General features: G+C 38.0%; 2 protein-coding genes across 2 annotated transcripts; one reads left to right on the top strand and one right to left on the bottom strand.

The window, feature by feature from the left end:
• The first annotated feature begins 8,994 nt into the window (after positions 1-8,994).
• On the top strand, positions 8,995-11,529 carry LOC108682251 (caspase-1). The gene is made up of 2 exons (XM_018171383.2): positions 8,995-9,020; positions 9,952-11,529. Exon 2 carries the CDS (start codon positions 9,962-9,964, stop codon positions 10,823-10,825), a length of 864 nt encoding a protein of 287 aa, XP_018026872.1. The 5' UTR covers positions 8,995-9,020; positions 9,952-9,961; the 3' UTR covers positions 10,826-11,529.
• Positions 11,530-15,071: 3,542 nt separating this feature from the next.
• Positions 15,072-22,383, bottom strand: LOC108682248 (glycerol-3-phosphate acyltransferase 3-like). The gene is made up of 5 exons (XM_018171379.1): positions 21,539-22,383; positions 21,198-21,313; positions 20,667-20,775; positions 20,157-20,344; positions 15,072-19,521 (listed from the first exon to the last, which is right to left on the bottom strand). Exons 1-5 carry the CDS (start codon positions 22,280-22,282, stop codon positions 18,927-18,929), a joined length of 1,752 nt encoding a protein of 583 aa, XP_018026868.1. The 5' UTR covers positions 22,283-22,383; the 3' UTR covers positions 15,072-18,926.
• Positions 22,384-24,855: the final 2,472 nt, after the last annotated feature.

Genomic DNA, 24,855 nt, shown 5'->3' on the forward strand with positions numbered 1-24,855 from the left:
CATTAATTTAAATTTTGCATTTAATTCAACATGTTAATTCAACATGCATTTTTTCACACTGCATAATTTAGCTTCCTAAAGAAATATAACTATCAATACAAGCCAAAGAATTTTTGAATATTGAAAACAGTAGAAGCTTCAAAGTTTGGTACAAATTTTATAGTGCTACTGCCAAGTCTATTTCTTAAAAGGATATGGTAACTACAACATTTTGTAACTGAAATAGATCTAGGTATTTGGGCAATGGGCAATGTGATTGATACACTTGGTTAAAAATGAAGTTAGGTCTGAGGAATACTGTTTAAAGCATTTTAAATTTACTAACCAATCAATGTCTTGGGGAGTTGGAGTAAAAGTTATCCAGGCAGTCTGGACCACTGTGCAGAAAGTGCCCCAATCTCTTAGTCATGAGGTAACCTGGCCTGCACTGCCAGTCTGGCACTCAGGTCTCAGGCTATCATGGCAGACTTTTTTATTAGACATTGGCTTCTTTATTTCCCATTAGGTTTTGGAAGCTTGGCCATCAAAGCCCCCAAACCCACTTGTTTCACTAGCCTGTACATACATACTGGAACATAAAAACAGAAGACTTGAGCATGAACTGTTCATGCTTATTGCTCAAGTCTCAAGAAATGAATGCGATGTCATATTACTTGAAAAATTAGACTGATTAGAACTTTAGAAGAGGATGCAACTGCTGCATGTGCATAGTCTTTACTCTTATTATCAATCTATCCCAAGTGCCAAAATGTGTTGAGAGTTTGAGACATAAAATATGTAGTATATCTAAAATCTGAATATCATTGAAAACAAAAGTCAGGTCTTTAGGATTAATACTAATAGGGGTTTCTTTCAAGTTTCAATTTTACTTTGATTAACTACAGTATGTATTGTAAAATGTAAATTGAATTAACATCTAAGTTAAAATTAATGTTGAAAAAACTGTATATGTATAATGTATGGATTGTAAATTAGATAAAAAAAACTGTAGAGTTTATTTTTTCACTGCTAATGTGCAAAAAATTACTAAAATTTTGCCAAAATATAAAGACAAATTTATTTAAATAAAAAAATTGACTTTGATATGAAGCAGGTCAGCAGGATAGGAATTTTCCTAAGTGATTCTGTAATCTTGCGAGTTGCGGGCTGCGGCTCCAACATGACAAATTTTTAAAGCATTTGGAATCTCTCACTCATAAAAAAGCTTTCCACCCAACAAAACAGAGCAAAGTGTAAAGCTTTCCTTAGATAGGTAGGTACAGTGCTTTGCCAGGTGACTGACTATAAATGAAAAGGAGGATCAAAAGTGGACAAACTGTTTCAATTGTATGGTACCTCAGATTTGTTATAGAATTGTTTGGATGTCTCTTGTTTGATAGATATTTTTATTTTTCTTTTATTTAATGGATTTTTTGAAAATTTTCCAGGCTCTTGAGTCCTAGTATGGAATATATCTACTTGGCAAGCCGTGACTGAATTTTTTGAGCCGTGGTTTTATGGATTTGCCAGCCGTGATTTCATTTCTACGAGCCGTGATTCTATTTCACCGAGCCGTGAATTCCATATCTCGGCCATGAAAAGCCATTTACGAGGTGCGAATGCGAATTTATTTACAAAGTTTATGCACGTGTTACCCCAAATCTCTAATTTTACCCTTAAACAGTCAAACGGCAACAATAAAATTTGTCTCTACTGTAAGTTCAGCACGTGTTAATATACAGTCTGACCGCTTTGACATGACCGCAACTATGCGCGATCTTCAACAAACGTTTTGTTTATTTGTTTACATTACGATGTTTATGTTTTTTCTGCAAGATATTTTTGGCGGAAACGGTAAAGCAATGCGGATTGCGGAAGTTGAAAATTTTATGAAATGACATGTTTGCGAAGTGCAAACCGCGATTTTTTAATCGAACAAAAATTTATGACATTCGAGCCGCGAGATTTCATACCTACTGAAATTATATGATATTAGAGCCGCGATATTTCAGACAAAAATAGGACTTTTCCAGACTAGTTTGAGTCTTTGTTTGTAATAATCAAGTTTAATAACACGTTAAGGGGAGCGTCTGGGGCAAATTTTATCTTGGTTATTTACACTTTTACAGACAAATCAATTAGAAATTTGGTACATGTATGTAAAACAGAATTCTATGATCATCAGTAAAAAAAACTCCATTAATACGATTTTAACAAAAATGGACCTTCAAATTGCCTAAGGAATGCAAAACCTATTGCATATGTTTCAACGGTTTCAAGTGGATACGAACTCATAACATCGTTTACTCAGGTGGAGGTGACATAGTTTAAAGAAGGTGAGAGAGTAACAGTAACACATGTAGCTATCGCTATAAAAGTTTCACCACGATGGTATGCTGCTAATCTATCCACCGCAGCTATTTATGACCATCCAATTGTCAAACTCCGAAGAAGAGGATCAACAATGATTAAACCGTAACCGATGACGTGAGCTCTAGGTACCCGAAACATTAGTTCACGGCACTGGTGGAAGAGAAGTATGTGTGCTGCACCCTTATGCAAGTTGAATGCAACGCATCTCCTGAAAGACTGCAAGGTTTTTGCGAATAACCCGTTTGAAGATCAACGAAAGATACTTCTTTTGAATGGTCTTTGTTTTCGATGCCTCGGGAAACACAGACAATCTGACTGCAATGAAAAGCCCAGGTGCGAAAAATGCGAGCACCCACATCATCTCATGCAACCGCAATGCACAAATCTCCGGCAGTGAGGCAAACACCGATTGCCCTTGTAATCCAAACGAACAGCCACAATCCGCGTTGGCACCCCTGGAAACTTTCGGCGAATGATCCTCCTGTATACAGTATAGTGAGGGATTACTGTACTAGATTTTTGGGCAGGGAGTGTGCTGGGATAAATCCCAGTATTAACTGTATTATTAGTTTAAACATTTTTTAGTATCCGCGTACATGGACATGCGCATTCCGGGTTATTCGAAAATTTTGGCGGTTTGAGAAGCGTCGATGGGTCCGGGAGAGCAGCCGTGCACCACCAATTTTGTGCACCAATAAGCCCTGAATCGAACGCCTTAGATCTCTCCGGACTTCCACCAATCAGCCGTGAACCACTCGGCTTTGTCCACCTCCAGCCTGGCATAGAACCTGCCGTGCACCACCAGGCCGCGGATCGAATATGACTTCCGGGCATCGTTAAATTACGCAATTTTACGTTCACCGTATCTAAGGTTAGGTTTCAGATAGCAAAGTTCTGTTCCAAAATTTATCGTCCTTCGACGAGTGGCCGTTCGACCGTGGGCTGATTCGACCCACGGCTTAGATACGGACGGCTTGAAGTGTTGAAGGCTACGTTCCGGAAGGCAGGAATCCTGATGGTCCATTACATCCAGGGCAGTGGTGGTCTTCGGCAGGCGACCCGATGGGTCCCTTGTTACAGGGATAAACAACGATGTGACACGTAGAGATAGTAAAATATTAAGTAATTTTATTGTGACTAATTTTGTTCATGTTGTAAAAGTGTACTAATAGCAACTGTCTGCAATACGACTCTGTGAAATCGTTTCTGCCAACATTAAATTGATAGTGTGGCCAGTAGCTCAACTTGTCCTATAGGCTATATCAGTATATACAGTATTACTTAGCATATGTGACCTGTATTTTATAAGAATTCTGGTGTTCAAGACTCTCAGATAACATGAAGTTTCTCTCAGATAACATGAATATGAGTTAGTCACTTTCTGATAACTTAGTATCATTTAATCATTTTCATGTGTAATATTACCTGATTTATCAGTGATATATGAGCAGGTACAGGGTGCGGCGTGGGAACTTACTCTTTTAAAAAAATCACAAAGTAAAAAGTATTAAAGATAGCGTTTTAATTCTTTCTTTTTTACAAAAGCCACCTTCCTAGGACTAATGGCCGCCACGTGGCGCGCAATTCAAATAAGTAAGTTCCCGCGCCGCACCCTGTATGTTCAAGCATTATTAACTGTTACATGATTTTTATCTCATCATAACGCACGGCCTGAAAACTATGTTCTGTGTCATTGAATACAGTTAAACTCTCCTGGATGATCTTGATAATTTGATATATTTTCAATTATTAGCAGTTTTTCCCCATTTATAACGTGTGTTTTTTTTTCTGAGATTGATTTTCTAGCTTACTGCAATATTAAAGTGATTGTGCGAATTAATCAAGTTGTCTATGACTTATGAATCAATTACTATTTTAGATTCCCTTGTGTAATGTAACCTGACAGTTTGTACTGCATAACCCTACTTTTCCTCGACAAAATATTTTTATGTTACCGCCTAGAATAGATAGAAATCTGAATAATCCTAAAGCGTCTTGTATTGTTCAGTCGTTGCCGACTAACATTCAGAAGAATTACAATTATGACTAATATAAGTTCTGCCTTCTTACAGTACTCTGTTTTGCAGAGCACGTCATGGGAAGATGGACTCGAGATAAGAAGTAGAGTAAGAACATCTGTATTTCATTGACCAACCCATCTGCGGCCTCTGGCAATGAGGCCGCGACAATTACACTCAGCTTCAGACCTAAAAGTAGCAGACTTTGCTGGAGCGGCAGACTACTCACCTCATTAAGACTATTTATTATAGTGCCGTAGGTCTTCTGCCAATACTTGGGCATGCTCGCTCATAAGCACAGTTATGCATCCGGCCTCAACTACTCTAGCCTGACCTCTTCTGTCCTAACTATTCATGCAACAACGAATCACCACCTTCTTGCACAACCTACCTGCTCACTTACACCACCTCTCTAACTTCCCGCTGCCAATGAGAATAGGTTTGGTACGCTCATGTTTGTTTTGGGAGGAAAAATGTTGCGAGGTGAGTAGGTTTGACCAGAAATTATAATGCTTGATGCAGTGTGACCAGTCTTAACTCGAGCATGCTACAGTGGTGGCTGTGATAATACTGTGCATTGCTTCAAGCACTTGCCTTTTTCAGCTGCTTTGCTCTCTGGCGCACTTGGACGTCAAGCTATTTCATCTGAGACAGTTTAATGCTACTCTTCCTTTTCATTCAATGCTTCTACAAATTCAAAAGATACACAATTACACATGCACCCTCTATTGTTTTTATGTCTCTTAATTTTTTACGTCCCACCTATTCCAACTGCAACCTGCGCCATGGTTAAAAATCGCCAAATTCGCTTATCAGATGATCACTCCCTCGTTATGCCCATGTCTTAAACAACGCACACTTTGGACACCAAAGTAAAAACCCTCGAAAAAAGTATTGCTAAAAATGCAAAAAAGAACCCGAAAGCCTTCTTTTTGTATGCCAGCTCAAAGTGCAAGATGAAGGACGGTATTTCTGATTTGAAAGTAGATCAGCGAAAGATATCCTCTGATGAGGGCAAAGCTAACGTACTTAATCATTTCTTCAGTAGCGTATTCACTGAAGAGGACTTGAACAGTATTCCAGCTATAGAGGAGCGCCCAGTCGGCTCTAAATTAACAAGCTTTGAAATACAAGAAGAAGAGGTTCTCAAGCGCCTTATCGCTGTAAATCCAAACAAGTCATGTGGACCAGACGGCTTCCACCCCAGATTACTCAAAGAGTTAGCAACTGTCCTAGCCGGCCCTCTGACGTCACTTTTTCGAAAAACTTTGAACGAAGGAATGTTGCCGGCTGACTGTAAAGAAGCTCAAGTGCTGTCTCTTATACACATCTAGATGTGTATAAGAGACAGGTCCAGCAGCTATCTCAATCAATCGTCAGCTATGGAAAGATCGGGTTCCAAAGGCCGGATCCCTTGTGAATCAAGTCACGAAAAGTTCAAGAATCGGCAACAGGCCATGGGCCTATTTCTTCAGCGCCGACACTTCTATTCTATTCTATATATTTTCATTTTTTCATCAGCATGTTCTGCGTTTTTTCGTGATTATATTTTCAGGATTCAACGTTTAATATCCATACATAAGAACTGCTACTTTCATACTTTTCTATCCGAAAATGTTTCATCCTTTATCCCATCTCGGTGCTCCCTCATTGCGACGGTCTGATTTGCAGCGATCACGCATAACGGTGACGCTATTTATGCATATAGCAATGATAGCACCATGCCACCAAATGGATGCGCAAAGATCAAACAGAAAAAATTACTTAATTTTTGTCTCTGAATACTAGACAGCGTTGCCGTATATGACCATTACAATTATCGCAGACAAATATACTTTGCATCAATGCTTCGACGGCATCAGTGATACGCAAAGATCAGGTTGCAACGCGCATGTGAAAGACTGCAGTCACTGTACATGAGAGAATTACGTACTTCGTTTCCCAGGCTAGACTATCAGTAGATTTGTTATTGCCTATAATGAGGCACTGTTTATAAAAATACCGGGAAGTGAGTAGAATGGAGGGCTATAAATTAAAAATAAATATGAATTTTATGCAGGTATTAATTAAATAAGGTTTTAGGTTAATAAACAAACTTTATAATTTTACCAGAACTTGCTTCGTATTCGAAACTTGATGTTCTCGCATCACAACAATGGACGGTTTTTGGTCAGTTCACTGTTGAACTCCTGAGACAGTAGTTTGATTTTTAAGTGTTCCAAAAAACACACACCGCATCTGCATTAACATAAAAAATTTCTTAGGCAACAAATAGTTAATTACCTACTCTTTATATCTCTTGTATTCACATACGGACTGTAACGGACAGCAAAGGAATGGCTTGATTTGACTGCAATTAGAAAAGTTGTACGCATTCGGGAGCGGAATTGAGGGTACCCAACTTACTGAAGAATTATTTTTAAAGATCCGTGCCTCCAGTCTGAGCGAGGTCTCAGGATGCCCGAGGTTGGTAGGAACTGAAGTCATAAAAGTGCATGATTGCTGTTGAACTTGTTAAATTGGACATCCAGCACATCAGGGACAATCATGCCGCAACAGTCCCTTTTCACACATATAATTTCAACATTACCTGCATACAAACAGCTCAATATAATAATATAAATCACATCAATAACACACCTAGTCAATTCAATCACCAGCGCACTCTTTTCACATCATAACCAATTCACTCACCACAAACAACTCCATCATTAAGGCATATACAATATATACTCACAGTTCTATATCTTATCACTTCTAAAAACAATCAATTTCAAAAAGCCATCATTAAAATAGCACACTTCCACCAAAACAACTCCTGTAAAGAATTCCAATACTCACAGTCACAATTCATATCTAATCAATTGCAACATTAGACAGCACTCAAGCAATCATCAGCTCACTCTGCCAATATCGTATTTAAACTCAAACGCAATTCCGAAAACATCAAAAGAATTGACCACTTCCATATATTTTAAAACCTTGCCTACTCTCTCTGTATTTCACATTGTTGATTTTGCCTAAACTTGTCTAGCTTTTCCCCATCTACCATAATCTATGTAACCATAATTATTTATACCTTACCTTATCCAACCTTACCTAACCTGTACGGCTCTACTCCATCCATACTCATAATAAACTTTCCGTACTCAAAATAATGTAATTATCTCGAGCCCAACCTTACATTACCCATAATTCAAAACCCTGCGCANGGCTGATTTTTGGTGAATTTTTGAAAAAATTATTCGTTTTTGGGGATTTGTGTCTTCCCCATGGGGAATTTTGGGGATCCGACTTTTGATTCGTCAATCTAAAATCAGGCTCTATTATGGGCCAAAATTTCATCTTCGTAGCAGGGCTGGAAGTACGAAAGTGGGTCTAAAAGTGTCGATTTCACGTAGGTACCAATACGGCGAGGACAAGGACGTAAAGTCAAAATCAAAATCTGAATGCGGATCTGAATCTAAGTGTTTCTTCGAAATTCTTTCGGGGTCCCTGCGCCATTAACCAGTGCTGGGAGTTGTTTTGTGCAGTCTTTGTTGATGGGAGCATATCAGGCTCGTGAGATTAGATGAAACAATATAAATTGGTCATGCTTGCATCGTGTTATCGCAAATGGCATTTCCTGAGTGTTTGGAGACTCACAAGTGTTTTTCCTACTATAGCTATAATTTTTCCCTGTAATTTTCAAGAGAAATTGTCTCTTGTGTCGCGTTAATACAAAACATATTAATAAGGCCTCCACACCAACAATAAAGCCTCACCAACTTAAAATCCAATCATATATACGTATTTATCGGTGAAATTTATGTAGATAGCCAAATACTGTACAGCTCCAAGCCTCAGACAAACTAACGAATACAATATAGAACACTAGCAGATTAACCTGGCGCGGTTCGGATAATGAGCTTAAGGATATAATAATGAGATTAAGGATAATAAATAATAATCGAAAGTTAAGAATGCAGACGTCAAATCATCATCCTAGCTAATTATATTATTCCCCTAACACAGTAACGCAGATAGGTAAAGACCAATTTGAACCCTCATATAACAAATAATTTCAATGAAAGTTTAATGAAATAGATTTTTTCTCCCATGCTTGAAATGCCGCTGTAAGTTATTTGATTAAATTAACTTTAAAATTTTCAATCGAAACCCGGTATCCAAACGCCTCACGTATGTAAAACTAAAAATCCCGATGCGCCAGGTATTGTGATAAGCACCCTAACAGCCCTTATTTGTTTACTATAACAGAATTCTAACCTAATTTTGAACTTTTTCTAGTTCCCCGAGATCCTGTGAACGGCTTAGAAACCCTTAGATGACCTGCCTGTATGACATAAGGAAATATTAGTAATTACATGAATTACTCCAAAATAGCATAACTGTACGCACAGGTTGAATAAGGTTTTGGAATCATTTCATGCACAGTGTTCACACAAAATTATATAAATTGAAGTAATATATGCGTGATAACTGATAGTATTTTGTCTTGTCATTTCGGCTTGCTTGACGACAGCCAAAACAGAAATTAATACTCCGAAGTTGCCAGAGGCGATAAGCCTTATCGCACCCCGACAATTGCTATAAAAAGGAAGTGGGCGTAAGCAAAGTTGGACATTCAATTCGAAAGCCAACACTAAAAAGGTGAGTTCAGGTTGTCGTTGAACATTGTGCACAACAAGCATCTTATATTTTGCACCTTATGATTTGTCGATTTTTTACACATTGGAGTTTTTAACTTGTATATGAGGCGATTCAAGCGAGTGAGTATTGAGGTATTTTTGCCGACATCACGGAGACTGCATTCGATTGTAGAAGTTCATATAGGTTATTCAAAGCGTCCATGTTTCCCAGTCAAGAAGATAAGGGTAAACATTTCGAAGCACCCAAAATCATCAAAATTCTGTTAAACCGCTCATAACTTAATATGTTTGGTTTTTGAATATCATAATGTAAGATTAAAATCATGTATTGAAATGACTTTAAATGTTGTTCACTCCGTCAATTACATAGGCGGCTTAACTTCACTATATTATAACGTTACTTTACGTTAGCAACTCATAAGTTTCTGGCTTTAGAAATAACTTCGTGAATTTAGTTCAGCAAGGAACTATACTCACACAATTATTATACTCGGTTCCTTTACATTAATGATCAATATTTTGCGTTTGAAATTTAACAACGTCTTCACTTCAGAATTTAATGCGCGTGCATGCTCTCTTCAGCAATTAATTAATTCCTTCTTTTTTTAAGCAATCACTTAATTCTGGGTAATGATCTCAAATACTTTGATGGGTGGTAAGCTATACCGGTAACCGAACGTGACTTGAATAATTTGTGTTAAGAGCAAACGCATAAGATACATTATACACAGCTGGCCGGACGAAAATCTTTCTATTGAACGCTGCCTGTGATAAAATCAACAATCAATTTTTTTACATATTTAATTTAAAAACTGTTCGTTCGGACATCGGTAACAATTATAGAAATAATAATAATCGATGTTTAGTCTCACAATTAGTTGACAAAATTCTAATTAATTAAAAAATACTACAAAATGAATTATCTTTTGCAGATATGCTAGCATGGAAAACAGTACTTTCAGCATGAAGGAGTTCGATCAGTCATTCGAAGATTCTCTTGCGCGTGGATTTGATGACGGGGTCTTGCAGCTCCATGGCCCGCAGGCCATTGATCTTCTGCCAAGCGATGAATTTATTCTAGACGCTACGGAGGAAAAGCCACCAGATGACCTTCATGGGCCTGTCGTGGGGGAATCATATAATTACTCGCTGCAAAATGGCAGCAAAAAGCTCATCATGTTTAATTTTTTCAAAATTCCCGGCGAAGATGACCGACTTGGTTCATACCGTGACATAGAAACTCTGAAAAAAATTAGCATCGCATTTAATTTCAATGTCGAAATTTATGAAGACCTCGTCAAAACGGACACCGAAAAGGTTCTCGATCGTATACAAAGAGACAAAGAACTCGAAAATACGACGTTGTTGATGATCGTAGTCATGAGCCACGGAGATGGAAAAAATGCCTATTGTTTCAAGAGTTCAGACGGCATGAGCGTCAGTATGGAAGAGCATATAATTGCTCGTTTTAACGACATAAACTGTCCTCAATTGAAGGGGAAACCTAAGATTATGGTCGGCGTCTTCTGCAGAGACACCAAGAATGCTGACACCTCGTCTCGCCCTGAAGAAATTTCGGATAATTTTCTAAACGATACGGTAATAATTTACTCGGCCAAGGAAGGGGAGAAATCTTACAGATGCAAAGAGAATGGGTGCTTTCTAGTGCAAGCTCTTTTCCAATCTTTAGAGAATCGTAGCTTCACTAGCTTTCGTGAACTCGTAGCAAGATTTCACCTGGCTATGGGAGAATATTTGGATCCAGAAATAAAGTTCATAAATTTTAGGGATGTAAATCTCTTCTAGAGAGTTTGATAGTTAAATTACCATGCAGTCTAGAATAAAATTGATATAATCTCACTATCAGCGAAATTTAACCATCTCAGAATAACATGATGGACGTTAGAAGATCTTCTAACAACGAAGTCAAGTTTGACATATTGAGTCGGTGGTTTGTGGTGCAAGCTTTGGACTAGTAATCTAAGGTCAATATAGTATCTCAGGATTATGCGGGTGGAGAGCCAGCTTCAGTTCCCGTGGAGATCGATCTTCCCTGCCATGGAGAGCATGATTCCCTGATCAACAACAAGTGGTGAATGAGAGGCTTGTTATTAAGTGACGCCAGTTCGTGTCTTGAAACACTGCCATCAATTGTAACATCCCGTTTTAAGCAGTGACCAACAAGCGGTGAATAAGAGAGGCATTTCGGATGATTCTGACTTGTGTCTTGAAACACTGCCATAAATTTTAACATCCCGTTGTAAGCATTGACCAACAACTGGTGAATGAGAGAGGCTTGTTTGGTTTCCGACATGTGTCTTGAAACACTGCCGTCAATTTTTGCCCAAACCACTCTATCGGATTGGCTGTGATTCCAGTAAAAAATCATTTTTGAATGTCCCATGATTTTTTACAGGAGTTACATCTGTGCAAATGGAGTTTTTCGTCATTGTTGAGCCTCGTTTAAAATTCGATATGAGTTGGTTCTAATAAATCCTAATTATCTGCGATTACGCGTTTCATTTGCATCGTCAAGAGGACTTGGGACGTAAAAAATAATGAATAAATAAATAAATAAACAAATAAATAGGTAAATCAACAAATAAATAGACAAATCAACAAATATTTATGTAAATAAACAAATAATTAAATAAATAGTGGTTTCAACGTTTATTAGGCCGCGGGCCGGTCGCCGATTCTTAACACCGCAGAATTTTCAAAGCTTGTTGCGGCCTCGAACACGCAATTCAATGCTTTAATTTTGCTGTGCTTAACCGCCCGGCCTCCTCGCCGATTCTGACCAGAAACTGGCGCACAGAGCTGGGATCGAACCCGCACCTCACTGCTGCAATCCTGGTACTCTGAACTGTAACCACTGGGCCACGTTCGCACCGCTGGGCCACCCGGTAAAATGAGAATTAATTAGATGCAAAGTACAATGTCATTATGACCTCATCATTGAACACGAAAGAAACCGGTTGTGTAAACTTATTAGTTATTTAAAACTATTTGTAAAGAAAATATATAAGAAGCAGTTCATGTTTAAAACTTTTAAACATCAATGAATTGAAAATAAGTTTACTGTTATTTATGTTTTCCACGATGCTACAGTCCATGCTACAAGTAATTTCGATTAGAGTCGATTGAATTTTGCCGTTTTTAGAGGTGCATTCGAGTAGGTCGTGGTAGCGGAGAAACGCCCCGAGTATTCACTGCGTGCTGAACCTATACTTTACAAAGAACTCCTAGCAAGTCGAGAGATGCGAGATGCCAACATCCAATTTTATATTTTAAGAATTAAGTGTGAATTACGATAAGCACCACAAAAATTATGATTGATGACTGATTTACCTGTTATATTTAAAAAGTCAAGCGAAAAAACAACCTTAATTCCTAATCCAAACAATACAAGCATTATGTATACCTACTCAGTTACTCATTCCATAGGCTAAATGGTTTAGTTGCAAAGAGCTTATGTTTCGAAGAGATGAATAATTAACTGTAGGCTGTTGCGAAAATTTACCCTGAATTTTGATAGAATCGTGCCCATCTTTGCATTAATCTCTTCATTCAAATTCTTGTGCCTGAATACATATTAGTAAAAAATTAACACTAAACCATAAATATAAAATCTCATGATAAGTATTAATGAAGTCACAAATGCTGAACAACCGATTTCTTCCAGAATCCATCACAACACACAGCACAACTCATGGTTTTCAACCATGGCTCAACTTGTCAATGAAAGATAGCATAGCTAAGCATCTTCAGCGTTGAAGAATCGACCTGTGAGGAGTGTCGCCGATTCATGTTCTCAGCTTCCAGATGACTAGTTCTCGCATCAAAAAAACTGGCCTTATGACGCGACATTTTCAACTGACGTTGGATTACATTTTACATCATAACTGGACTTTCACTAGTTTCGTAGGGTGCTAGACATTTCAAGAATGAACATATACATACATATAAAGACTGAACTGAACAATATACTCATACTCAAGCGTCAACAATATCAACAGCAGGGAGGCTGTTCTACATGTCGGTGATTTGAAGCGAGAAGAAATGTTGTCGAGTGGACAAGTTGCAGCGCCGTTTTCTTAGTTCATAGTGGTGGCCCCTGGTGTTGGTTCTTGTTCCAAATTCTAGTTATCCTTCTGGAACCTTGTATAAACCATGAGTATACTTGTATACTTCAATGAGGTACCCACAATCCTTCTGGGACCTTGTATAAACCATGAGTATACTTGTATACTTCAATGAGGTCCCCACGCCGACGTCGCTAACAGAGATTTAGAGGCTTAATAATCTTTTATCTTTCTTCATAGGACTTGTAGGGAATTATCCTTGTTGCGCGTCTTTGAATACTCTCGACTAAATTTTTGTCCTTCTCAAGCATCGGTGACCATCCGGCGTTTTCAAACTCTAGGTTTGCGCGCACGACAGCGACAGACAATAGCCTCATCGCTTCTGCATCTATGAACTCGTATGAGCGTCTGATCAGTGCAAGTAGTTTATTTTGATTTCTTAGGTTGCGTTTTGTATCCTTGTCGACATTAACTCCTAAATATTTTTCCACGACTAGACTTTTCAATCATTAATCTCTTATTGCAACCGTGCTTTTTCATACTGTAATCATGCTGTACAGTGTTCCTGCTGAGGTGAAGTACGAGTACTTTACACTTGTCAGCATTAGAACGCAGCTGCCACGTATCGGCCCAGTCAACTATACTATCAAGTTCATCTTACAGTTGTACTTTGTTTGACGCATCCTTAACTGTATTATAAACTTTTGTGTCGTCAGCATACATGGAGCATACGCTTAAAGGTTGAACTAATATAGTTCAACCATGATGTGCTTGACACTACTCCTGGCAGATCGTTTATAAAAGCAACGAACAAAACAGGCACAAAAACGCTTCCTTGTGGCACGCCACTGCGCACTGATGCCCAGTCTGACACGCTGGTGTTAATACTGACACGTTGTCGTCGACCTACAAGAAAATCTGATCATTGGAGGACGTTTCCCTCTATTCCCTAAGACTTCACTTTACGCAACAGCTGTTCGTGCGGAACATTGTCAAATGCCTTGGCAAAATCGAAGTACACTGCAATCTACTGGCTCTCTTTCGTCTTGCAGGCGAGTCCAATCATTCAAGGTAGACAAGAGGTTAGTGGTGCAGGATCTACCGGCAATAAAGCCATGATGACAGACTTATAGGAGGTGGTTAACAGTCAAGTAATCGATAATCCTTTCCTTCATAATTCTATTCTTTAATCAAAGATCGTCACGTCTCGAATTAATAGTTCCTCCGATTACAATAAAAGATCACAAGCTTTCAAGAAGCATTAGCGGTTCAATTACCATTTGTAGAAACATTCATGGCTGCGCTTCATCACATCTAGTATAAATAAGAATTCTGATACGACTGAACTGCAACTCATGATAACTACTTAAACTATTGTGTTGTTTTGAACTGAACAAATAAGCGAATTTGGTAACTTGATGAAATTATTTAAATCAAATAAGTTATAATTTTACAATTCAATTAAAAAAAATGAAATTATATACTCCTGAAATTCGTACTGCTGCAGTGCACTTTTGAAGTGAATGAATCCTCGAGTAGGGTGATATTTACATGCAAATCACTAAAGTAACAACCGGAAAACTGAATTCTCGAAAGATACCACCAGGAACTGAAAACCGGAAAAATTGTCGAGTTGTTACGTAACAGGAAAACGCATGTTATTTGAAATTGCGCTTAAGTCACGCAAGTTAACTTAAAAAAATTCGATTCTGAAGCGCTTGAACAGAGACACACGTGAAATAGATTGAAGGATGCCAAGGTTTTCGCCAACCTCGAAAACATTTTTCACATCACACGAGCTATAAAGAACAACAAGTTAGGTCTCGAGACCCGCAGCTAGCTGTGAAAATTCTACGAAGTCGAGAATCGGTGACAGTGCGCCCATGGCCTGAACATAGCCACCCAATATTACGAGTACATTATAATTAAAACGCATTTGAGCAAATAGGAGGAAGAAAACACCCAAATTGACGAAGTTGTTGTTCTCGAAGTCATTCTCGTCATTAGAGGAAATACAGATAAAACAAACAACCAAAACACAACCAAGCAGTGATCATGATCATTACTGGAGGAAATAAATAGAGATAAACTTAAAAAACACAACCAAGCACATACCTTAAAATTTTGGATGCGAAATCGAAAACAAAAACTTCTTCAGACCATGGGAATGATGAATACATTACCAGGTTTATTATTTATGCTCGGGAATTTACATCCTATCAAAATTAAAGTTATTTATTCATTAATTAATTAATGCATGCATAAATGAACGGAAGGTCATAAAGCCAAGCTTGGACAGCCGTTTTTAGGGACAGAATATCGTGTCTGAATCGACTCCGACACGAACGAGGCATAGCGATGCACCGGCACCTCCCTCACAATGAGTCGTGAACTCGTCATCAATTCATTACTTGCAGCAACAGGTGAAAGTTCAATTTGAACTAAAATTCTGGCAACGTAAGATATATTCGACTAATTTCACTACCTCAGTTTAGATTTAAACCGTTAGATGTAAGTTCGGATAATAAAACCTGCCGCATTGTTAATGACCACACGTCAACACTGCTAAAAACATAACGATTATAGCTAATTGGAGATTCCGAACAAGATTGTACTTTTGAATGCACTCTAAAGCTTTATCAGAGCAAGAAAAGACTGAAGAGAACAATATTGTTCTGTTCAATCTACATTAATCAGAAATAGCCTAACTTTTAATTAACATTCTTAATAGCCTAACATATTTTTGTCAAATATCAGGTACGAAACCCTCCGTAAGCAAGACTCTGGCAGTGTGCAGTGAGACATAAATCAAAGTTGTAGTGATGTTCCTTTACTGGATGCAAGAAGTATCTGGGAAATAACGCTTGGACGCTCAGGAACATTGACCATAGGATAAGACAATCACAAATTTGAATTAGAGTTGCGCTGTTCAAAATCAACCTAACCAGGCAATTTCTAAATATACACTCCCACAAGAAAGCCTACACATCACTTAGGATAAACCAAATTCAACCCTTACCATCAAAATCAAATACAGGATTTTAGTTGTAGATAGCAACCTAACGAATAAATTACAAAAACCTAAACTGAAGTCCGTCGTCAAGGAAAATTAAGATAATAGATTAGCAAGTTCGTAGTAAATGAACAGATATTACAATATTATAGCATCGGACCTCGCAGGCTAATTCGACGCTGCTGCTTTACAAGATCAGGTCACCATGAATACCTTGGCGTCCGATAGCGTCACAGCTAAGACAAGGTCGCTGGAGTTTAGTTAGTAACTAGGAAGTTGTTTATAGTAACTTCGATTATATACCATAACGCGAGGAGACGCCTTGATCGACTCGCCCGCGAGTGCAGGCAGTGAGCGATCACTGCGTTATCGTGCGTGTGTGCTGAGGCTTAGTGTTAGTGAAGAATTTCAAGAAGCTCGAGACTGATCGGCGAGGAGAACCGAAGTTCAACGGGTCCCAATTAATTAGCAGGCAACTACTTAGCGCGATTCAGAAGATATCAACAGGATGCAATGGGATCAGAAAATGTGAGCAATATAAGCGGAAAACCTGTGAAAGCTGATATCGAAAACTATACACGCCTTAAATTATGCAATCAAAACAGCCACAGAAAAAATATACTTTGGGGTTTTGTTAAACCATTTTTGCTAGTCACTAAATCTCCTTAGTGCAATAATCTTTACGTGGTTTACGTGAAGAACAGTGAGCGTAATTAAAAAAAATTCAAGCAGATCCTATTCAAGATGCATCTTTAATTAAAAAATAACGTCACAACAAAATACAATAGTCAAGTTTCAAAACAGATCTCTTCCCAATGAGAAACACGAGGCACTAAGCCATTTGATCGTAAATGTGTTAGGGCCAGCACTGGCACCATAACATTAGCAGCCGTCGACCACGCAGGCGATGAACATCAGTTGCAGTGTTTTGACTAACGGAATCAGTCTTCACACTTGCTTTCGAAAAAACAATGGAAATAAAATATCTAAATCTAGAAAACTGACACCATTGTGACTAAAAATAAACAATTCTGAGAATAATTTATGGCTTTTAACGTTGTGCTATGACAATTGTGAATTTCCAAAAAAATACTTAAAAGTATGGATTTACTACATTCATGATTAGTCATAAAATGCCAGTTAAGAATCCTCGTTCATTTACGATTGAACACGTTACTTATTTGAGAAAATTCGGACTAAAACAAACGTGGCTCTGCTAAACGTTGCCATCAAAGTTGATGCTGACTTACAAGAAACTTGAGACGCATTTGCAAGTGGATCACCATCACTCGGTGAAGTAAGTGAAACTGAAAACAGAATAATACTAAAATGATGAGACAAACTTTGGGGTGTATGTTGCGGCTTCTCCGCAACATATGCGTTTCATTAAAAGAAGAATAATCTTCATCAACTAATGGTGATAATATATCGGGACTAAGCTCATCTGGATTCAGTTCATGACATGGATGTTAGCACATCTATCATTAGCCGGCTCTTGGTTTCTTGTATACACCTGAAATAAATGAAAGTTTGACCTAATATCCGATCCTGTATTAACCATAATATATTTAGACTCAGTAGCAATGGCCCACCCACTCCTCGCCAAGCTGGTGCAGTGAGCAAACTGCTGCTAGTGAAGCTCCTCACAACCGAATAAGAAAGGTACCTACCTGACATTCGTTAATTATGCTAAGAATGTGAGATGCCAAAAAACAAAGCTTTGCGTGAAGTCCTAGAAATGACGGGCATCGCCAATGGCAGAAAGCGCTTTACAAACGGCTGCACTAATGTCGCTGATGCAACACGCACGATATCTAATAATCCAGTGTAGAGGCAAGGAAAGAGGCTCTTAAGCGTAACGATTCAGTGCGACGTAATAAGCCGGAGCTAAGATTGCAGAACTCCAAGAGATTCGGTTGAAATTACATGACATATTATTGAAAAAAATACTAAGTAAAACGTCAGCTAAAGTGCAAATTGTCAACATATAGTGGTTAAACTCATAATTTTGAACATAAGCGGTTAAACTAAAAATTGTCAACATACTAGTACAATGGTTAAACTCGATTGTCTACATACAGCATTAGAACTGTGCGATTGAAAAATAAATTTCAATACTATTATGGCAAAATGTTAGCATGACTCCCAAAACTCTAGGGGCTTATCTCTGCCTGGAATAAGAACGTGAATGTTAACATCTTGAGTGTTATTATTAAAATTTAATCATGAGGCACTGTCAACTACCCTAATTTGAGTTTTCGACAGGTCAATTACGATAATTGCGATGCTCTGACATATGACAGTGGAGGTGTGAGAGAATGCAAGAACCAGCATCAGTGACACAATTCTACAACATAATGCGTGAACTTACATAATGAAATGAGAACAAGAAACACGAAAGCTGCACTGCCTCATGAAATATTAGTAGTAACATAGCTATATATACTATAGTAAGCGGTAGTTCATGAAGTTGATATGACAATAACCTAAAGCGTCAACTGGCCAAAAATGTTTACCTCCATAATCAAAATAACCAATAAATTAAAGGAAGACTTTTGAAGGCGCAACTCCTAGATGACCAAATCATCTTGGCCCCGAGCTTATTTTCTAGAAGAAGCTTTACCTCGCTATCTGGTGAGAAATTGTTACATGCAGGGAACTGAGGTATTTTTGTTCAGCCTAGAGTCTTATTGAGTGAGGATCATTAAAATCAGAAGTTAATACATTGCAAACATTTTCACAGCCAAATTGCCAAGTTCACATTCATACCTTAATAAGCTAAATAACGAGAAACTCTAAATAAAATGAGCTATGTGCTTGAGATTCTTAGCAGATCAGGATTAAGATCATTAGAGGCATGGACGGCTAACCCTCCATCGTCGGGATTAATGTTCTGACACGTTAACACATTGAGTCTTCGTCGCACCTCCACGGCAGCAGTTGTACCATCAACTGCAGCGCATTTAGCCAAATTGCTCTCATTAAACTCACATACAATTTCTGAACAATCAACAATATTTGTTTCGAAGTCATCTAAAGATGGCAGTGTAGCCACGTTACTTTCATCGACTGTTGCAACTTTGGTCGGAGAATCCACTAACTGCATTTCAAACTGGGCATCCGGGATATAAATTTGGGACGTGTTGGGCTGAGCGGATGAGTTGCTCACGCGTCGGGAGAGGGACGAGCGTTCTGTAATATTGCGTGCAAATGCATCCATAGCTGCCTTGTGATCTGACGAAGAGTTTTGTGTTATAAAACAATCTGATGTATCTGGCATGCAGTGCTTGGCAAACTCTCGTTGATATTGAGATTTGAGGTCAGCTTTGGGGGGGTTGGCTTTCAAAAACCCATCGATTGATACGTCACTCAGGCCGCCTTTCACTGCTATTGCTGCTTTTACTCTGCGAATAAATAGGTTTATGACATACTTATTACAAAAGAAATAATGACTACTTGCAATTACTACGGCATTATGATATTAATATAAAGACAATATTTCAACATAATTCCATGGACAAAACCGTGTAGGCACCAAGAAATAGCGGGTATAACACTTGCCAAGATCGAACTATTTATGAGTTACAAGGTACGACCTACAAGAAACGAGCCGTTAAAATTAAATCATTTAGGACTTTCCATTGAGTATTTCAGAGCCTCCGATGTACAGTTAATCGCATTTCTTATCATCTGATGACAAACAATAATGTACAGGAGAGTCACGAATGCGTGCAAAATTTTAACAAATAAGCGGATGAAAAATCTGTCAGCTGAAATCTGTGGTGATATCTGTTCCATAAAGCTTATTGCTCGCCGGTATTAAATATATATACCCGTGTGCAATATTTCTAGTCTATTAATATTTCAAAGCAGCAGACTCATCTTAGTCAACAGCAATATCAGACAGATTCAATGAAAAAATCTCACCGCGAATATTAGCTGAATAATTATGGCAATAGAAATAATAATAAACCCACTCAATGAAGAAATATCCTCGCAAACAGTTGGAAAAATACATTTGTTTAGTGAAGCCATATACCTGTTAGCAAAGTCTATGGCAGTCTCGTGAGGCTGGCGTGTGACGGGCGGCAGATACCAGACATCACACACTATGGCCCAGGATGTCATGGTGTACAGCACGTACGAGAAGAACGCGTCCTGCCACCAGTACGCGTCACCGAAGCGCGAGTCGAAGCGGATAGCCACAGGATAAATGACCGAGTCAATCTGTACGTTAACGAAGCATAGCGAAATCAGTTAGTTCGCATTACAGTGAATAGAGATGAGTTACATTTATGCATGAAGCACATTTTACGCCGGCAACTGAACCGTACCAAGAATAATATATAGGAAACATAAGGTATTGATAAAGCTGGAACTAGCTGGCATTTTTGGTTTCTGTAACAGTACCATTTTCACGGTACGAAATAAATGCTAAGTTATTTATAATTAGTAAGATCGATGAAATATGGATGAATAAGACACTTAAAATGGTTTTCAAGTCATTGTCATAAAAAAGTAAAATTAAATAAAAGGCTGATAACCCAACCTCAAAGGCACCCTTTTTGAACTGCACCACCGAAGTGTTGTTCACGCACACGCCCTCCGGGAAGATCAAGATAGGCGGGAGCTCGGGATTGGCAGTGTGCTCTTTCAGTCTGTCAGTACAGGCTGAAGTTTTTTGCGTGGATCTTATCATCAAATGACCATGTAAATTGGTTTACTTGTGGCAATACAACTCTCCAAATTATTATTTTTTGAGAGTTAACATGGACGAAATAAATAATTACTTCAAGTAAATTCAATACTACCTCATGACTATATTCAAATTGCAAGCAGAATGAAAGTTGTATTGACATGAACAAAGATAAAATACGATTGAAAGCTCATGAACTTGAAACATTTTTCCTTGAATAGGAAAGTGCATCAAAAATATCAAATACACAGTACTGATATAAACGATAAACCACATGAAATTATAGCAATAATTGGATATTTGATTCAAATATGATGATTTCGCAGTCAAGATCTCATAGATATTGAAACTGTTTATAAACACACTTTGGCAGGATGTAGCTACCTTCGTGAGACTTCGGAGCGATCTTTGGCACTGCTTCTCTCAAACCAGATGTGGGTTGAGCTGCGACTCAGCAGGGTCATGAAATAGCCCAACAAGCCGCCATGTCTCTGTCCAACCTGTCCGTAAATTATTACTTAAAATTTAAAGTTTAGAAGCAAGCAAACATCTACTTCTATGGTGTTGCAAAATTTAATAGAGAAAGCTAACTAATTTTGAACTTATTGGAAAACATTCACGTATTTATAATAGTTGACTTCCAACAAACTTCAAACTAATAATTTTGAAGATCTACCAAATTCAAATTGCTACGTATAAGCAACATTTACGAAACGTTATCTTACCATATCATAAACGTTGTCGGTGGATAAAATCATGGAATCAATAGGAGAAGTGTGGTTGGCCACTGTGATGCCCGACTTCGGCCGGTTTTCCGTGTTGTGAAACGTGGCAAACAGAGAAAGAGATCCCGCCACAAAATCAAAGCAAAAAATGCTCAGGCGCCCATTCAATTTACGTTTAGTTGGACCTTCTGGGAATGCTCCGACAACAACAGTGCATGCAAGCAGAATGAGCATCCCAGTTAAAAGGACCATCATTCTTGTTGGCAGCAGAAACAAATATCGAATAAGGAAGCCACTCATCCATAGCAGCGTGAGTCGGCAGCTGACAAACTCGTAATCCCGCGTATTGGTTCGCGTAAGAAGGTTCCAGCATGGAGGCACTTCAGGAACAAAATTCGTCAGAACTGTGTCTTCAACAATGGCTGACACTCCCGCCCTAATGTACTCTAATATATCACTCATATGAAACCCATTCTCATCGGCTTCAGGCAAACCCAAATACTTGGGCTGGCTGAAAGATAATTGTTGGATATCCTCAACAATGTCAGACTCATCAAGAGACACAGATGGGAAGCGATCTCTTCTTCTTTCCTCAACTCTGTTTTGGCTGAATTGGAATAGTTTAAGAAGCAATTGAATATATCTTTTTCTTAATCCAAGTCGTCGGCCGCAGGCAGCTATTAAAAATAGAAAAACAAACAAGCAGAAATGGATCAATAACAACGATCCGAGTAGAGATTCCATGTTAAATGTACTTTGAACACAAACTAATTATAATTCAGCAGAAATGAACGTTTCCAAACTTAGATAAAATATCAAGAAGCACAAAAGCACTTCATGTTTACCTGAAAGGATAAAAAATAAGGATAAATAGACATTGGGCATTTCAAACATTTCAAAACATTTTCAAAAGATATTGGATAGATAATATGGATATAATTTAGCAGTAAATGTTCACATGTCAATATCAAAAATTATTTATAACCTGAATCACATTTGAAGGGCAATGATATGCAATACCTTAATATTTATAGTAACTTCTTTCTTTTTTAATTAGTTTGCAGAGAAAGAAGTCTGAGTTGTAAACTCACTTAAAATTGCTCAGTTACAGTAATGATTAAATATGGCAAATTAGTAATTAAAAAATATGTTGGAAATTTCTCCTGCAGGCGAGACAAACACTTTTACTTTTAGTTGGTACCAGTATGTTGGAAACTATGAATAAAGGAGGTGCAAGGAATATGCTAAACTTGGTGCAAGGAGCACCAGACAAATGCATGCAAGAAGCATTGTGTATCATTATGTAGCATTAGGCATCATGAACATGAATTAGGGATTTCCTGGAAGAAATTGTAATCCATAATAGAATTCTAAATTGGCTGAAACCAAATGATAAAGGCATTTTGGGTTAATAGTCATGAATCAAAGTAATGACAATATAAATAAGGCAGGCACTTAATTAGCAAGTAGGAAATGAATAATAATAAATAACCTTAGAGGTGCCACCTAGATCCTTGAAATAATCATGTTATAAATGGGTACCTACAAACAATAGAAGCAGACACATATAGCAGCACAACATCATAATTAAACAACACATATAAATATATATTACTGCAGGCTAAGGCACATAGAATACAATTATTTTCTCATTTTGTTCTTGGTAAACATATTGTTACATCTTGATGGCAAGATTTCTTCCAAGAACAACATGTCATACAAGCTGGAGGGAGCAAGGGCTTCACTAATCCTGTGGAGGCACAAGTGGGGCAACATGAACTCAAAGGAAGGAATTTTTTGCAGCGCAACCTTGCTGTGATTACTCCACTAAGCTATCAGCCTGTCAATGCAACAGCAGTCTCATCACCTCCAGCACCCAATGCCTCAGAGGCTGGTTCCTGGAGAGATGAAAATATTTATACATGAATGAATGCAGCATTGCTAAGGGTGACCAGACTTTGGCAACAACACCCAATGAGTACTCAGATACTGACTGTACTGGCTAATGCAGTCAGTGTCTAAATGAATAATATGAATGAGTCAGTATTGGGATTATTCCATGCTATTTACAAAAACAATATTAATCATCTTTGGAAATTTACTTCCTGAAGTAATGCTTAGTTGAATTTGAGGTTATTGAATTCTACTAATCATAAATCATAGTTCTGACTATTAATAGTACTATAAGGTGACATAATGGTGTTTGGTGATAAGCAGCAAGGTAAATGTAGTATCTGCCAGATAGAAACTTGCGTGTCACTGTCTGACTGACAGTAAGATGGAATTCTAGAAATAATGCTTAATTTATTATTTTTTATCCCCCTTGGCCAGTTTTCAGTCCAAAAATTTTAGTTAAGATAGAAAGGAAGAAAAATAAAAGGAATTCAAGTTGCACATAAAAGAATGAAAGTTGCAACATTCAAAGATTTCAATTAGGCTAAATAATAGATTTTACTTCAGCAACAATTTGTCTCTAAGTTAAAGACATCAAATTAACCATCATGAAGTAATAACAAATCTTGCCACCAATAAGAGTTCAAGGCGATGCACACTGCAGAGGCTGTTTGAGGGAGCAGAATCATGTACATGAGAATACAGTGAAAGCATGTGCACAGTTATATGATATACTGGATTCTGGTTGCCAATGCAGCAGTGCATATCAATCTGCCTTGCCAAGTGTTTATACTAAAAACAACACTTGTAAATTTAATCACAAATATTGGTTGAAATAATTAATAACTAAGTGAGAAGAGTCGATTCAAGAAGCCATAGCTAGTGATCTCTTTGTTTGCAGTTGTAATGAAATAAATTATTGTTTTGAATGGTGTTAAGGGGAGTGTCTACCCTAAAATTTTGGATTTTGGCTTTCCCAGCTTTTAGTCTCATCTTAAAGCCAACATTCTGACCTATCCAATGGTACAAAAACCATCTCTGTACATTGATTTGTGTGTTCACAACATATCGCGAAAGGGTTAGGGGTGGTGGAGTTCTTTAACATTTAAGATAGGCCGAAATTACCGGCAGTCCACTTAAATAGCTAGTCTGAACATGCTGTGCTTCAGTCATACGCCTGCAGTCGTACGGGATAGTTCTCGTGCCGTCATTCACACCATCCTTGACAGAAATTGAGCTCCAGTATCATCTAGTCTTGCAACCCTGCACTCTTGAATGTCTATTTTGAGGCGCGCGCGACTTTGTTGGGCTCTACTGAAAAGTTGACTTATTGTCACTGCAAACCTATCTCCTCCTAGAGTTTTGAAGCTACAACAATGAGGCATATATCATTAGATTTGCAAAAAAAAGATCTACAATGTTGC

Source organism: Hyalella azteca, unplaced genomic scaffold (assembly GCF_000764305.2).
Source record: "Hyalella azteca isolate HAZT.00-mixed unplaced genomic scaffold, Hazt_2.0.2 contig3013, whole genome shotgun sequence".
Taxonomy (NCBI): domain Eukaryota; kingdom Metazoa; phylum Arthropoda; class Malacostraca; order Amphipoda; family Hyalellidae; genus Hyalella; species Hyalella azteca.